The sequence below is a fragment of the Halyomorpha halys genome, unplaced genomic scaffold (assembly GCF_000696795.3).
Source record: "Halyomorpha halys isolate HHAL.00 unplaced genomic scaffold, Hhal_1.1 Scaffold694.1, whole genome shotgun sequence".
NCBI lineage: Eukaryota > Metazoa > Arthropoda > Insecta > Hemiptera > Pentatomidae > Halyomorpha > Halyomorpha halys.
In genome coordinates this window covers 39,173-53,889 of record NW_027111898.1, presented here as the reverse complement: position 1 = coordinate 53,889, position 14,717 = coordinate 39,173, and the positions used below count along the sequence as shown (strand labels likewise).

At 30.0% G+C, this 14,717-nt stretch overlaps 2 protein-coding genes across 4 annotated transcripts in view; both read left to right on the top strand.

The window, feature by feature from the left end:
• LOC106685451 (phospholipid scramblase 1) overlaps positions 1–804 on the top strand; it is a 10,834-nt gene extending 10,030 nt beyond the window's left edge. For 2 of the 3 annotated variants that reach the window (XR_001343852.3, XR_001343851.3), the window contains exon 9: positions 395–798. The gene's annotated coding sequence lies outside the window, so the exon portion shown is untranslated. Of the gene's footprint in view, positions 1–394 lie in introns of all 3 variants that reach the window. The other variant, XR_010844041.1, reaches the window with a different exon arrangement.
• The window catches only part of LOC106685450 (ankyrin repeat and MYND domain-containing protein 1), a gene marked incomplete at its 3' end in the record, with an annotated part of 54,783 nt that overhangs the window by 1,928 nt on the left and 38,138 nt on the right, over positions 1–14,717 (top strand). The window contains 4 exon segments of the mRNA XM_014428124.3: positions 2,811–3,005; positions 3,584–3,814; positions 12,316–12,525; positions 14,051–14,257. Coding sequence (XP_014283610.1) covers positions 2,811–3,005; positions 3,584–3,814; positions 12,316–12,525; positions 14,051–14,257 — 843 coding nt within the window.

Below are 14,717 nucleotides of genomic sequence, written 5' to 3'. Positions count from 1 at the left end.
TATATACATCATTAAAATTACAATTACAATATCGGCATTACAATTATAATATACAAATTAGGATGTGTGGAGTTTTTTGTCTTGAGAACTAAGGACTGGTATCACCACAAAATTCAACTTCTGGCAGAAAGATTTGTAACCATCTAGTATATATGTATATTCCGAGGGCTATTACAAAGGTTAGCATTTGTTATAAATTATTGACCATGGATGATTGAAGGTACAAGTATGTTATAGTCCTATATGCATGCTAAATATCATATCTTCATAAATATCGATTTCTATATTTCTTTCTGTTTCAACTAACTATAATTGTGTACATATTCTTGGTTGTTAAAATTATAATATAAATATCAATCATGAATAATTCCAATTTTTTTTTTTTTTTTTTTAGATCAATAAATAACGAAGAAACAGCAGTGACTTTCCTGTAAGGGACATTTTGTGTGGCAATGGGCATACTATATAACTGTCTTTCAGTAAACATCTAAAATGGAGATTTACACTTAAAGATTGTAATAAAAAAAGAAATAGATTTATATAGAATAAAAATGGTTGGAAGGATCTTAAAATCAATATCTGGTTCACACCCAAGTGAACTATAACATACTTGTACCCAAAACATTAACCTGATTGTGAAATAAATAAAGTTTAATATATCTATTCTGTAATTTGTGGAAGGGAGATAGTACAGTTTGCTATTATAAATTGGCAGATTTTAGTCCTAAGTTAATAAACATGTTTCTTTAATAAATAAAAAACATAATGTATAATAGATAATAAATAATAAATTATAAATATGTTTCTACAGTACTTAAAATCAACATTTTCTCGCCTATTAAAATTTAGTCAGTTCCATGCAGCTGTATGCTGACTATTTTTTGACATATTGTGAGTGTTCTGTACAAATGGTAAATTAAACCAACTATATATCTATCTTTGGCCCCACTTGTGAATGTGACATATCAATAATCTGAAGGAATCTTAATGTTTGTGGCCTTGATCAGATAAGTCCTACTTAGATGGCTAGATCATATTGAAAGGTTGTCCTCTGAAAGATATCTACACAGGGCCATGTACAAGGCGCTTGGTAGATACCTAAGAGGAAAATTATTCTGAACTGGCTGGAGGATGACCAATAGGACTTAGGACTAGTTGGGTGTGCGGAGATGAAGGAACCATGCTCAGGACAGAGAGGAATGGAAGTTCATTGTTTAAAAAGTTTTCAGAGTCAAATAATAATAGTCAAAATAAATTGGGTGTTTTTAAAATGATATTTTTTATTGATTACATTTCGCTGGAATAGCCATTGACATTAATTAGTTTAATTACATGAAACACAATGAACAATGCACCATATTTTCAAAAAATAAACATATTGCAGGATTTTCAACAAAAAACAATTTTCCATACAAGTAGAAGTACTAAATAAACAATTCTAAAAATATTTGGGTTTGTCCTTTTTACTTACCATCAATGATAAAATAATCAGGAAAATTTCACAGATAAAAATAAAATACAATAGTTTTTTGACAATCGTATCAGTCGGATGTTGTGGACCTTGCACTGTTGTGAAGTTTTATTCTTATAGCCAAATATATTTATAGATTAAAAATATATTTACATATAGTGGATATTTATAACATAATTAACTATTATACTCTTGATTAATTATAAAAAAAGAATAAGAATTTAAGTAATATAAAAGGAAGGTAGTATTAATGTCCTAGGTAATAAGATAATTTACATAGAAAATATATTAGTAGATAATGAATAGTTAGAAAAATAATAATACATATATAAAACATTCTGTAAGATAAATAAATAAGGAAAACGAAACTGAATACGAGACACAATAGAACTACCTAATGATATAATAATTCTAAATATAAAATACTTTAGTTATATAAATTACATTAATATATTGTATTTGTATGGAACTAATTACGTATTGGAACAGGTTAATTAGAAGATGGGAGTGGGGTATGAACAAATGCTGATTTGGGGAAAACACATAACTTAAGTTTCAAAAACTTTAAAAGTGCTCAGATATTTTTTTTTCTGAAAAAACATAACTTATCTTCTTGTAAAGATTAAACAAAATATTTAAGAGCTAAAATGGTATAAAATAATTGATATATTAATATTTAAATGGAAAAAGTCTACAAACCATTTGCTACACTGAAACAATAGTTCTATCAACTGCTACAACTGCTAGCACCATCCAAGAATATATTAATAGTTTTAAAAATTGTTAACAGATCGCAGCACTTCCCAATAATACTGATAACAGTATTGGTAATTAAATTGGGCAGTGGAAGGTAAAAGTACCTTTTATAAAATTTTCAATCATAAAAAATGGAAGCTGATAAAAATTGGATTTATCTTTGTCAGAATCCAAAAATTTTATTATGGAAAATAAAATGTTATAAATATTATAAAACAATTCAGTGAAACTTTGATAAATGAATAACAATAATTGCATACTTTTGGCAGAATTAGTTAAGGTATTTATGTTGCAAAAAGAATAAATCTGTCTGATTGCGAAGAAACAAGAACTTTTGAGAGTCACTATGCAGTATGGATACATACGATTTTTATTATTTCCAAAAATATATTTGGGTTTTCATCACTTTAGTCCTTTCTAATTTAGAAACAACTTTTGATTGATAAAATTATTTTTATTATAAATAGTGTATTTATCAATCACACCAAAACTACTAGTTAAAAAAAGATGTTTTTAATCTATTTCATAAGTAATCATATAAATGAAAACTTTATTTGTTTTAAAATTATTTTGAAATGTTTAGGGATTATTTAAATATGACAAGCCATTTGGTCCTGGTGTTTTAACATATGCAAATGGCAAACAGGATGTTGGTATATGGTCTGGCTCTCAACTTTATAGGCTTTGTACGACGGTTGGCTACATTCCAAAACTCACAAACTCATTACAAGACAAGCTCCTAGTGACAAAATTCAAAAAATTAATATTAGTAAATGAGGTAAGTTTTAATTATTTGCAATGAGACTCGACAATCTCTAAATTATTTTAAAATACATTTTTAATCTTAGGGGTTTCAAACTGGCAAAAGGTTTTGGAAGTAATTTTTTTGTAAATCAAAAGAAAAGTTTCTAAAAATATTTAATAGCTTAGGTCAGAAATGTATCTTCAAATTGCAAAAATAAGAAAATTTAAGTTCGATAAAGTATTTATTATTCAATTTTCCTCTATAAAGGATCCTTATACCACACTTGAAATCTTGGAAAGATGTTTACGGAAGATTATTAATGTTTTATGTCTTATAATTGATTAGTATATTTTTCACTGAAAGTAACTTTTTTCTAAATCATGGTCATGCCAGAGTCAGAAAAGAAATAGTCTGGCCATCTTATCATTTGGTCCTATTTTGAAGTGGTTCAAGTGCTTTAAAAAATATCTGCTTATTAACTTGAAAGCAAGGTTTGAAAATTCATCTTTAAAATATTTGTGCATAGGATAGAATTTTGAGCCACTTCGGATTTTAAAAAAATTGTAGTTGCTATTCCCATTAATTATTTAATAACTTGTATTCCATTGCAGTATCCAAGAGAAATAGCTTCAGCAATACTTGATTCATTTGGGAGAAATGATGCATCGTACACTGACCCATCACTTTTGTATTCAAGATTTTGCAAAGACCCTAAAAGTTATTTTTATAACTACAGATATTTCCATGATGACTTGAGTGATCTGACTGAAATAGAACACTCTTTAAGATCACAGAAAACTGAACTACCCAATGGCCATTCCCTTGCGACAAAGTTTGTAAATGTAAGTATTTTTGAAAATGAAAGAATGTTCCTTTTATGATTTATTCAGTAAATATTAAAGTTACAAATCTGTCTGACTGGTTTTCAAGTGGTAGGTTCTTAATTACTATTATTAATCCAATAATTTGAATTTTTTAAATTTATTTGCATGAGAAATATTTTTAAGATTAAATAATTACTACTGATTATACACTACAAAGTAAAGAAATACCAAACTCAGATCTCTGGTTAAGTAAACCTGAAATTTCAGAACAAAAGGGATGTTTTGTTGATTTTAAAAGTAACGATGTGATTAATCTAGTAAGAACAAATTTCCCTGAAATGGTGTAAAACGCAAGTAGAAACTTCATGAAAGAAAAGGGTTATTTGTTGAATCAAGATAAGATTATTAAAGAAAGTAGCAAAGATATAGAGAAAAATATAAACAGTTTTGAACCAGAATCTCTCAAGAGTAAACATTTGGAAAATGAACAGGGTATATGGAAAAATAATAAAAAAACTGAAGGATTAGAACCTGAAATTCATATAATAGATTCAAAATGGGAAAGTTTTGTCTGATAAGAGGGAATGGGTTTTTGAAGATATAGAAAAATTGGAAACATCTAAAGCCAAACTTTAAAATTTTGCTGAAACTAGTAAATTTTTAATCAGATCCTTGAATCTCAAAATGTTTAATATTTGAAAATTATACAGTTATTGATAGGGTTAAAGTTGATGATAAAAAATTACAGTAGAAATATAAAAGATATTTAAAATTATTGCTTTAACAGGAAAAGAGACAACGCTAAAGTAAAAGGTAAACAATCTGTAATGATCTCATTACCCTGAAAATAAGAATAAGCAAACAGGGGAGAAAGCAGGCATAGGAGATTAATTAAAACGATTAAATGCTTGGATGAAGGATAAAATTTGTTGTGTTAGTAGATTACCAACCATCAATAATAGATATAAAGATATAATTTATGAAAATTCTTAAGATCCCATATTAAGTTTTTATAGTAAAATAAAAATAAAATGGTAATCAGAAAAATAAGAAAGAATAATAATATGGTAAGAATAAAAAAAATTATTGTATAAACATAATTGTTAATTTCATTAAAACAATTTTGATCCTTTTTCTCTCAACTTTATTCTTTTTCAAACCTCCAACGCTTCGACCACTTAGGTCATTTTCAAGGATTCCTTATTTTGTTTTCATTTTTTTCTTTAAATTGTTTAAATGCCGGCTAATTGCCTTTGTCCCATAAATTCTTCTATAAAATTTCTCCCCAAATTTAAAACTTTTACTAACCACTCTTATTATTACTAAAATAGTGGTATTACTAGAGAAGAAGAAAGAATTTAAAGAAAAAAATGAAAACAAAATAAGGAATCCTTGAAAATGACCTAAGTGGTCGAAACGTTGGAGGTTTGAAAAAGAATAAAGTTGAGAGAAAAAGGATCAAAATTTTTTTAATGAAACTAAACCACTCTCAAACAAATATATTAATAAAAAATAAATCTAATAATTGTTAATAATTATAAAATCAAATTAAGAACTTCGTGAAAGGTAAAATTTAAAGTAAGATATTCCTCAAAGATTATAAGGGCATAGGTAACAGATATCCCTATAAGTTTATAAGGGAATTGGTAAGAAATATTCTTATGGTTATGAAAAAAATTGAAATGTAAACAAATAAATATTTTCAAATAAAGGAAATGTAATATCTAAAAATGTTAACGTATTTATAATATTGTAAATAAAATCATACAAAAAAGAAACAAAATTATATTGTTTATTTAAACTTAATGTTCAAATGTTATAATAGTATACGGAGAACTTAGGTTTAAGGTTTAAAGTTTGCAAATGTAAATGAAAGAAAGAAGAGAAGTGGTTAATAGAAGTTTTAAATTTAAGATTATACTTGAAGAAGTTTGTCGGGGGGTGCAGTCAGCAAAGAACAACATAAATAAACAAAACCATATTTATTTATTTTATGCCGACGTTTCGACCTGAGTTTCAGGTCTTCATCAGGGGTTGTGGCGTAGAAGAAGTTATAGATGGGACAAAGGCAATTAGCCGGCATTTTTAAGAATTTTAAAAGAGAAAATGACAACAAAGTAAAGGTATCCTTGAAAATGACCTGAGGTTTGAATAGGTTGGAAGGTTGTGAAAAAAATAAAGTTGGGAAAAAGGATCAAATTTGTTTTTAAATAAACTAAACCACTCTCAAACAAGAATATATTAATAAAAAATTAATCTAATTATGGATTATTTTAAAGTTTATTTGAATTTTATATAGTTTTCTTGTTTGAGATTATTTGTATGACCACGCGAAAACCACGTATTTCCTATCGTACCTTTTTCACTGTAAAACGTTTAAATTATCTTCATCACCTACTTCCTTTTGTAACCCATAGGCTCCTGGTTACTTCCTTAATATTCCCCCATTTTGATAATTGTTGTGCGGTTTACGGGAGTGTCTCTGGGGATCTCGAAACAAAATTAAAATGGTTAATTAATTTCTTTGTACGATCCATCTTTGGGGTCCTCAGGGACGCCTCTGTCACCCGATTTTATGAAGAATTAAAGTGGCTTCATCCCTCCTTCCGTCGTAAATATTTTCTTCCTTCCTTCCTCTACCAATTTATCCAATCCCGCCGTCCATCGTACATCTCTGATGTCCTTCAATTTAAATCCTCAGTGCATTCCCCCAAACCCGCTCACGGCCCTCAGACTTAAATGTAACTGCCCATCGAACCGCAGCCTTTGGTAGATCTTTCCTCACCTGTTCCTCATCCCTATGGAATTCTATTCCCCCTTTCAATCGTAGTTCTAATATCCTTCCAACCTTCAAATCCCCTATCTTCGACCACCTTGTGTCCACCCAATTCCGGAAGAATAACAATTGAAAGTTTCAAACAAGGTTTATATATTTTCTGTACTTAATATCTCAGATTTTTGTTTATTCTTGTAAATAAGTACATTAGCAGAAATTGTACCTTTCCATTTATTAGTTTTAGTTTAATTATATTTGATTGTTTTTTCTATTACTTATTATCAGAAATGTTTGTCATCTTATGTTTTATGATATGACAAATGGTTTTACTTCATTTATTCTATTCTTATTTTATATATTCTGTTAATTAATGTTGTTCATTTTTATCCTTTTAAATTCATTATTTTATTATATTTTATGACGCTTTATAATTTCATTTTTATTTTGTATTTCTCTCTAAGGCTTTGAAGCCTAATTTTGACACCTGTATATTATTCTAAAATATTATTCAATCCCAGAATAAATAAAGAATACTATTATTATGACATCATAAGGCAAAGAATCGTAATATATTGTGATTGTGATCCTATTACAATGGTATCAATTTTTAATTCTACGCCTTTTTATATTTACATTTTCATTAGAATACTATACAAGAACATTAATATACTCAATACTTATTAAAAAGATACTACAACTTTGCACTCAGAGGCATAGGCGTTCACCAAGGGGGGAGAAGGGCGCCCTGCCCATTACACACACACACTTACACATATATAGTCCATTCTAAAACGTTGGGTAAAAGAATATACGTAATTCCACATTCCAAGATATACCCCACCATTTTATTTCTACTTCCTGAAATTCAATCATTACTTTTTAAATTTTTATTACCTATAATCACAATGAATTATTGAAAATGAAATAACCTGAATTCAAATAGTTTACAACAAAATTTAACAACTCCGCTCACGCCATGAAAATAGTAGGCAGTTTAGCATTTTTCGGCTTTGATGATTTTTTGGCCGCCTCCATCTTTTCCTCTCATTACTTTCCTAATTATAGCATGTTTCCAGAAAGAAAACCATCTATTAAATAACTTCACTTTATTTATTTTTTTTTTCTTGGGTTCCAAAAATCATGGGGGCCGCGGCGACTCGCCCTGCTCCACTCTGCCTTCGTCCTTGGCCAGAGGGCTTTTTACATTCGTATTTATACAATGAGCTTCAGCCTCAACTAATGTTATTCAGTTGGCCTCCAACTTTACTAGAGCGCGATACTATAGTGAGGGTTAGATTTGTTTTCTTTCTTGTTAGTTCTTATAAATTAATGCAATCAGGCGATGGATGGAAAATATGGACGAATCGAATTCAAAGAAAAGAATTTTTGAGCCTACCGATTCACCACAGACTCTATCAACTGTTAATAAAATGGGTAAATATTACCAAAAAATTACTCCTTTATTAAAAGTGAGGGTGGGCGGTAAATTTAATCAGTTAACTGGCAATAACAGAAAAATTTTGCTATCAACTATAGAAGACAATAAAACTACGACTAAGTATTATAACGAAGAAAAAATAAAAAATACCACACATTATATACAAAGAAAAATAAATATTTGAATGTAGTTATCAGAAAGGTTCCCTACATTATTACGGAAGAGGAATTAAAGGCTGAGTTACAATCAAAACAATTCGAAGTTGTTTACGTATCCAGGACACTGAATTAAGATAGAAAACCTACTCCCTTATGTTTAATATCTATTAAAAATACTGAAAAGGCTAAAGATAATTTTAAACTTAAGAATTTATTTTCCGCTGTAATTACTGTAGAACCAAAATATAAAAACAATGATATTCCAATGTGCGCTAACTGCTAGATATATGGTCACACAAAAAATTATTGTTATTTAGAATTGAGGTGTTTTTAGAGTTCTACTACTGGGTAGTTTCTGTACATCCTGTATCATATCATTATGTCATTATGATCAAATTTACTTGTTGTATTTTTTATACAGTTGTAAATATCAATAAATAAATAAAAAAAAAAAAAATTGAGGTGTGATAAGTGTAAAGGAAAACACCATTCCTCAAAATGCCCATTAAAAATTACAGATAGGCCTTTTTGTGTAAATTGTGAACTTGCGCATGCGGCTAATTACAACGGTTGTTAATATTACCAACAAATAAAAAAACAAAATAAACTCACCTCCTGAGCCAAGTACTCGTAAAACTGAGAATAATTCAAATAGGCCGGCTACTAGAATTACTTCAAAATTTTCATACGCTGATGCTACTCGTCCAATATTAAAACAACACGAACAAAAAACCTCAGTCCAACGTAAATTAAGACAACAAAAGAAATTGTGGAAATTTATTTCCTTCTATTACTAAAATCAATATCGAAGCTTTTAAACCGTACTTACCACAAATAATGACACATTATTATCCACTTCAATGGCGTCTTTCTTTACGAATGGGCCATAATATAAATAACAGCTTATCTACAATTAATAATTTTCTCCAGAATAACTACGCTTTACTGCAAAGCTTAATATCATTCCATTAATTTTCACTGGAATACTCATGTCATCTTCTTTAAGAAATGAACTCAAAATTTTCCTTGAATCAAACTTCATTGATATAGCATGTATAACTGAGACACATATATCCCAAAACATCAAATAGAAGATCCCAAGTTAAAAAATTTTACGTAATGAAAGAAATTGTTCGACTTTAATGGCGTAGGCTAAATAATTAAAAATAATATTAACTTCACTGAAAATATTATTTTCAACATGTTTAACATAGAGGTCGTTTAAGTTCGTTTATACTTGTCTCCTTCTACAAGTATTACTGTTGTCATCACAGCTTTAACTTCAGACCATGTCCATGTATTAATTAATTTCTCAACTGAGATAAACAATGAGAAAATTCCTCATTAATGGAGTGATCGACTGGGAAATGTACAAAAATTCTTGTTGATGAAAAACTACAACTGAAAAAAATGTTTCCCAACGCTCAAGAAATAGATAAAAGTATAACGACGTTAAATGAGTTGGTCGCAGACAGTTTACATGAGGCAATTGTACAACGTTTCCAATTAAGAGGAAAACATTCTCAGTCAGATCCCAAAATCAGCTAAAAATTATAGAAAAAATCACGCAAAGAGACAGTGGATACGCACTAGAAACCCTGTTCACAAAAAAAATGGAACCACCTCAAACATGAAACAAAAAAGGATCTGGATGAATAGGCATATACTAGATATCAAAGATATTTAGAAGATTTAGACCCAAAGGATCAATCATTGTGGAAGTCTACGCGGAGTCTGCTAAACATGACGAATAAACGTGAAAGAATTCCAAGTCCTGTAGACAATGATGAATTCATCGCCAGCGACGCCGAAAAAGCTGAATTGCTTGCAAATTTCTTTGACAAAACGTTCTCCAATACAAACATGAAAGAATGATTTAGATAATGATGGAACTGACGAGTACCTAAGTCTCCCCCTGACAACAGTTCAGCTCCCACCTGAATTCACGTCCCCAAAAGATATCCAAGAACTCATTAGAATGCTTAAAATAAAGAAAATTCCTGGACATGATTTAATCCCAGTCATAGCAATTAAAATGCTACCCAGGAAAGCTTTTGTTTTAATAACGTCAATTTTTACAGTTGCCTGCGGACTGAATATTTACCCGATTCATGGAAAAAAGCCGAAGTTGTAGTAATTCACAAGCCTGGTAAAAATGCTAAACTAATCATCAGCTATAGACCCAGTTATAAAAACATCTTTCTTCTAGTTTTCAATGCACCGAAATTATTCCGGATTTTCAATATAGTCATTCCACTTCTCACCAACTGGCATGACTATCATAATTTATTATTAACAGAGTCAAATTGAAGAAACACACCTTGGTAGCGTTCTTGGACTTCCACCAAGCATTCGTAAAGTCTGGCACCAAGGTCTCCAAAGCAAGCTAAAACGGGCGGACACACCGAAGTGCTTATACATTCTGAGCTCATTCCTCAACGGAAGAACATTTTCTGTTAGAATAAATAACACAAATTCTACCCTCAGGCAAATCCATGCCGGTACTCCACAAGGTTCAGTCCTTTCTCCCATTCTGTTCAATTCTATGTTCACATCTTTCAGTCCACACATACCTCCATAACTATGTTCACTGACATTTCAGCAGTGATCTCTCAACATGATGACACAATAATAGCTAGAAATACTTTGAAAAGCCACCTTAGTGAACAAGAACAATACTTAAATAAATGGATGATTAGTCTGAACATTAAAATATGTACCTGAAAAGATTTTACTCTTCGACTCCCACCAGACCTGATCCTCAAAAGTAAAAATGTAAAATGGAATCTTGTCAGTGCAAAAGTAAGATACCTGGGAATTCACTGCGATCGCCGCCTTACCAGGAATCACTATGTCAACATCAAACTAATTCAGGCCTACGGAAGGTTAACAATGCTATATCCTATGCTAAATATAAAATCCAAGTTAAAATCAGAAACAGCTATTCTTACTTTTAAAACGATTCCCAGGCCACTGCTGATGTAAGGCTCTGAAGTCGTGTAGAGTGAAGAGTGGTATCCTTTACGAAAAGGAAAAAATTACAATCTTTTTAAAATAAAGTCGTAAGCATTGCTGTGAATGCTCCTTGGTTTGTTAGAAACAGCCAACTGCATCGGAAATTACAAATAGAGTCAATAGAGGATTACATAAAAAAAAGGTTCATGAAGTTCCACTCCTAGTTACCTACAGTTAAAGGAGCAGTGACCTACAACTTTGGAAACCCAACTACAACCCGAAGACTGCAGACCAGGCTGCTTCAGGGCATTCTGATATAAATTCTATATTTATCAGTTCTGTTATTGTCACTCTAAAATTTTATTTTATCTTAATTTTTTTTTCTCTTCATCTTTTTCTTAAATTCACTTTTTTTTTTTTCAATTAGAAGTCAATTATTCATTTTGTTAAATCAATAAATTTCATTGTTTTTGTTATTTACTTTACTTTTATCTTTTATTAAGAATTATTATTTTAATCTGTTTATTTTATCTTAATTTTTTGTTTTATTTATAACATTGTATATAGTTAGAGGTGTCTTTTGCATGAGACTATACCACACCCTCTATAATCAATTGTTAAAAAAAAAAAAGTAGCTCTTACATTAACCATGAAGACCCACCAGGCCGATCTGGAACTAAATAAATAAATTTTATTAATAATATTTTTGTTTTTAGATTTATTAACTATAGCAGTTAAATTACATAAAATGTTGTTCCATCCTTTAAACAACAGCTAATGCTATCTCTGATTGTTTTGAACCGATCAGCTCTCATAGTTATGTTTGCTAGCTTAGAATACTAAATCAATTAGACTAAAAGAACCATTATTATGATTTAGGACACAAAATGCAAATTCTGACATGAGGTCCTGTCTCACAAAAATCAAATTAACTATATCAATATTCATAGATTAATAATATCTTTCTTTTTACATTTTTTTTTTGTCTTTCTCACCCTCCCTACTTCTTGCACTCCCCCATAGAGAACTATTAGTTCATACAGCATGTATGAGGACAAAATATATAAAAACAATCAAACTGTAATTATTATGTTATTCTTCGTCAAATAATCAACATATCCAAAAACTCAAATTAGTTATGATAGATAGATGCTTTTAATAATTTGTAATTACAATGACCATAATATTACAGACGAAAATAATTGAAGTGAAAACAAATAAAGATGGAGACGAAATATACGAAGAAGAAGCGGAAGAGGATTACAATTATAATGATGACGACAGTCGCTCAAGAAATTATAAGTTCAAAGAAAAATTTCAGGAGGCTTTTGTTCTAGCCTGGAACAACACGCCTAAAGTTATTGATATTATGAAGCACTCGTTCAGGCACCGTAATCAGGAGGTATTTATCAGAAAAACGTGTAAACCTATCATCATATGTTTCATTCTCATGTCAACCTATCATCATATGTTTCATTCTCATGTCAACCTATCATCATATGTTTCATTCTCATGTCAACCTATCATCATATGTTTCATTCTCATGTCAACCTATCATCATATGTTTCATTCTCATGTCAACCTATCATAATATGTTTCATTCTCATTTCAACCTATCATCATATGTTTCATTCTCATGTCAACCTATCATCATATGTTTCATTCTCATGTCAACCTATCATCATATGTTTCATTCTCATGTCAATCCAACTTTAACAATTTACATTTTGACCGTTATGTTATTTTTTGTCAGTCAGACATGTTAGATTGATAAACTAAGCAGTAATTGAGAAAACATCTAGTGAACGAATGACAATGATATATTTTTTGACGGTTTGTCATTTTTTGTTCCTCGTCATTCGTTTTCAAGGTTCACCAATCTATAAATAAGAATGCATCGAGAAAACGACAGTCATGTCTTTCATTTTTCTAGTTCTCCATACCGATTTCATTTTTTTTTTTCAATAATTCTCGAATTTCCATCCCTGTAACAACAATGTTTAACGATTTAAACCAAAATAGATATGTGCGAGATTAACATTATTCACAATAATTCGACAACTAAGTAGGAATGAGAAACCGGCAAATCTCATGCGCAATGGTGCCAATTCTCCCGACCATAAAATACCTGCTCACCGCCTTGAAAATCCCCCGTTTTACCCCACAAATACACGTTACTTTACCCTTTCTCGGAGAATTGTTATAACTATAACTGTGTGATTGTTATAGTCATGATTGTATTGCCGCACTAGCTCTGGTGTGATAGTTGGTAGTTGAAATAATGTCAGTGAAGCAACTGTCATGTTAAACATCACATGTGTACGCCTTAATAGTGAACTATCGTACAGTTTCTGTTGCAGTGTTAGCCATCGCCATGACTATTTGATAGTTAAATCAGTATTCACTGTCACGATAATTTTACTTTTGTATTATGCATTTGACCCCAGTTGTCATTTAAAACAGATTTAAATAAATAAAATACGGCCAGACCAACAATCTAAACGTAGTTAGACAATTACTTTCATACTAAATATATTTTTAATTCGCTAAATCACTTAAACTATATTTGTAAGCCATATATTGTTCTAAAATGAATTTAATTTCTTCGAGACCACCTCGTTCATATCTTTACAGGAAATTTAAATTAACCATTTAAAACGAAAAGACAGATGGCAATCATAAGTTCCGAGGATCATCCTTGGGTGACCTCTGACTTTGCAGCCATTTATTAAAAAAATCAGGTCGATAGCTGTTGACGGCGAAGGGGAAGTTTTTTATTGTTTTACGGGTTCTAAGTATCATGAAACGTAAAACTCCAAATTTTTATGCAAGGTTAATTTTCTTTTTTTTTTTAAATCGATTATAAAGGTTCATAATTGAAAATTATTAACCAAAACGTATATTCTATAGAATATTTTTAATTTAAGGATACATCAGTTTTTGATATTGCTAATATCCTTTGTGGAAGAAGAAAGGTATTTAGAATAAGAGGGCCTAAGGAGAACGCCAGCATAAAGGTTTTGGAAGCAAGCAGCCGTAATGATGTCATAACCATTTTAAAAGAGTTGAAGGAGCACACGCTCAGCGTAGATGTCATGGATAACAAAGGAAACGCGATGATTCACAGATCAGCTGTAAGTAGCTATATTAAAAAAAAAATCTGGGTAAAGTGCTTAGTGATATTTATACTATTATTGAAATCATTATTTTTTTTTTTATACAAGTTGACGAGTTAATAAAGTTATATATATTAAAAACATTTTTTTTATTTTCAAAACCTCTTTTATTGATAAATATGTATATACAATACGGATTATAAATTATTACAATAGAAATAATATACAATACAATATACAGTTTTATTAAAAACAAAATATCTCCACGGTAGCTGGGTTGGCCATGAAATATCATGGAAACTACCACTCCTAGGAAGATAACTGTCACAAACTACTTTTTAGCTAATTTACATCAGTACGTCTCATAGGCTCTGAGATATAGATTTCTCACAATAGGGGTATTCATGATGTTGTGTTAAATGTTAAATGTTAAATGTTTTACCATGTTAAATGTTATAACTATAAGATTGTGAGCAGC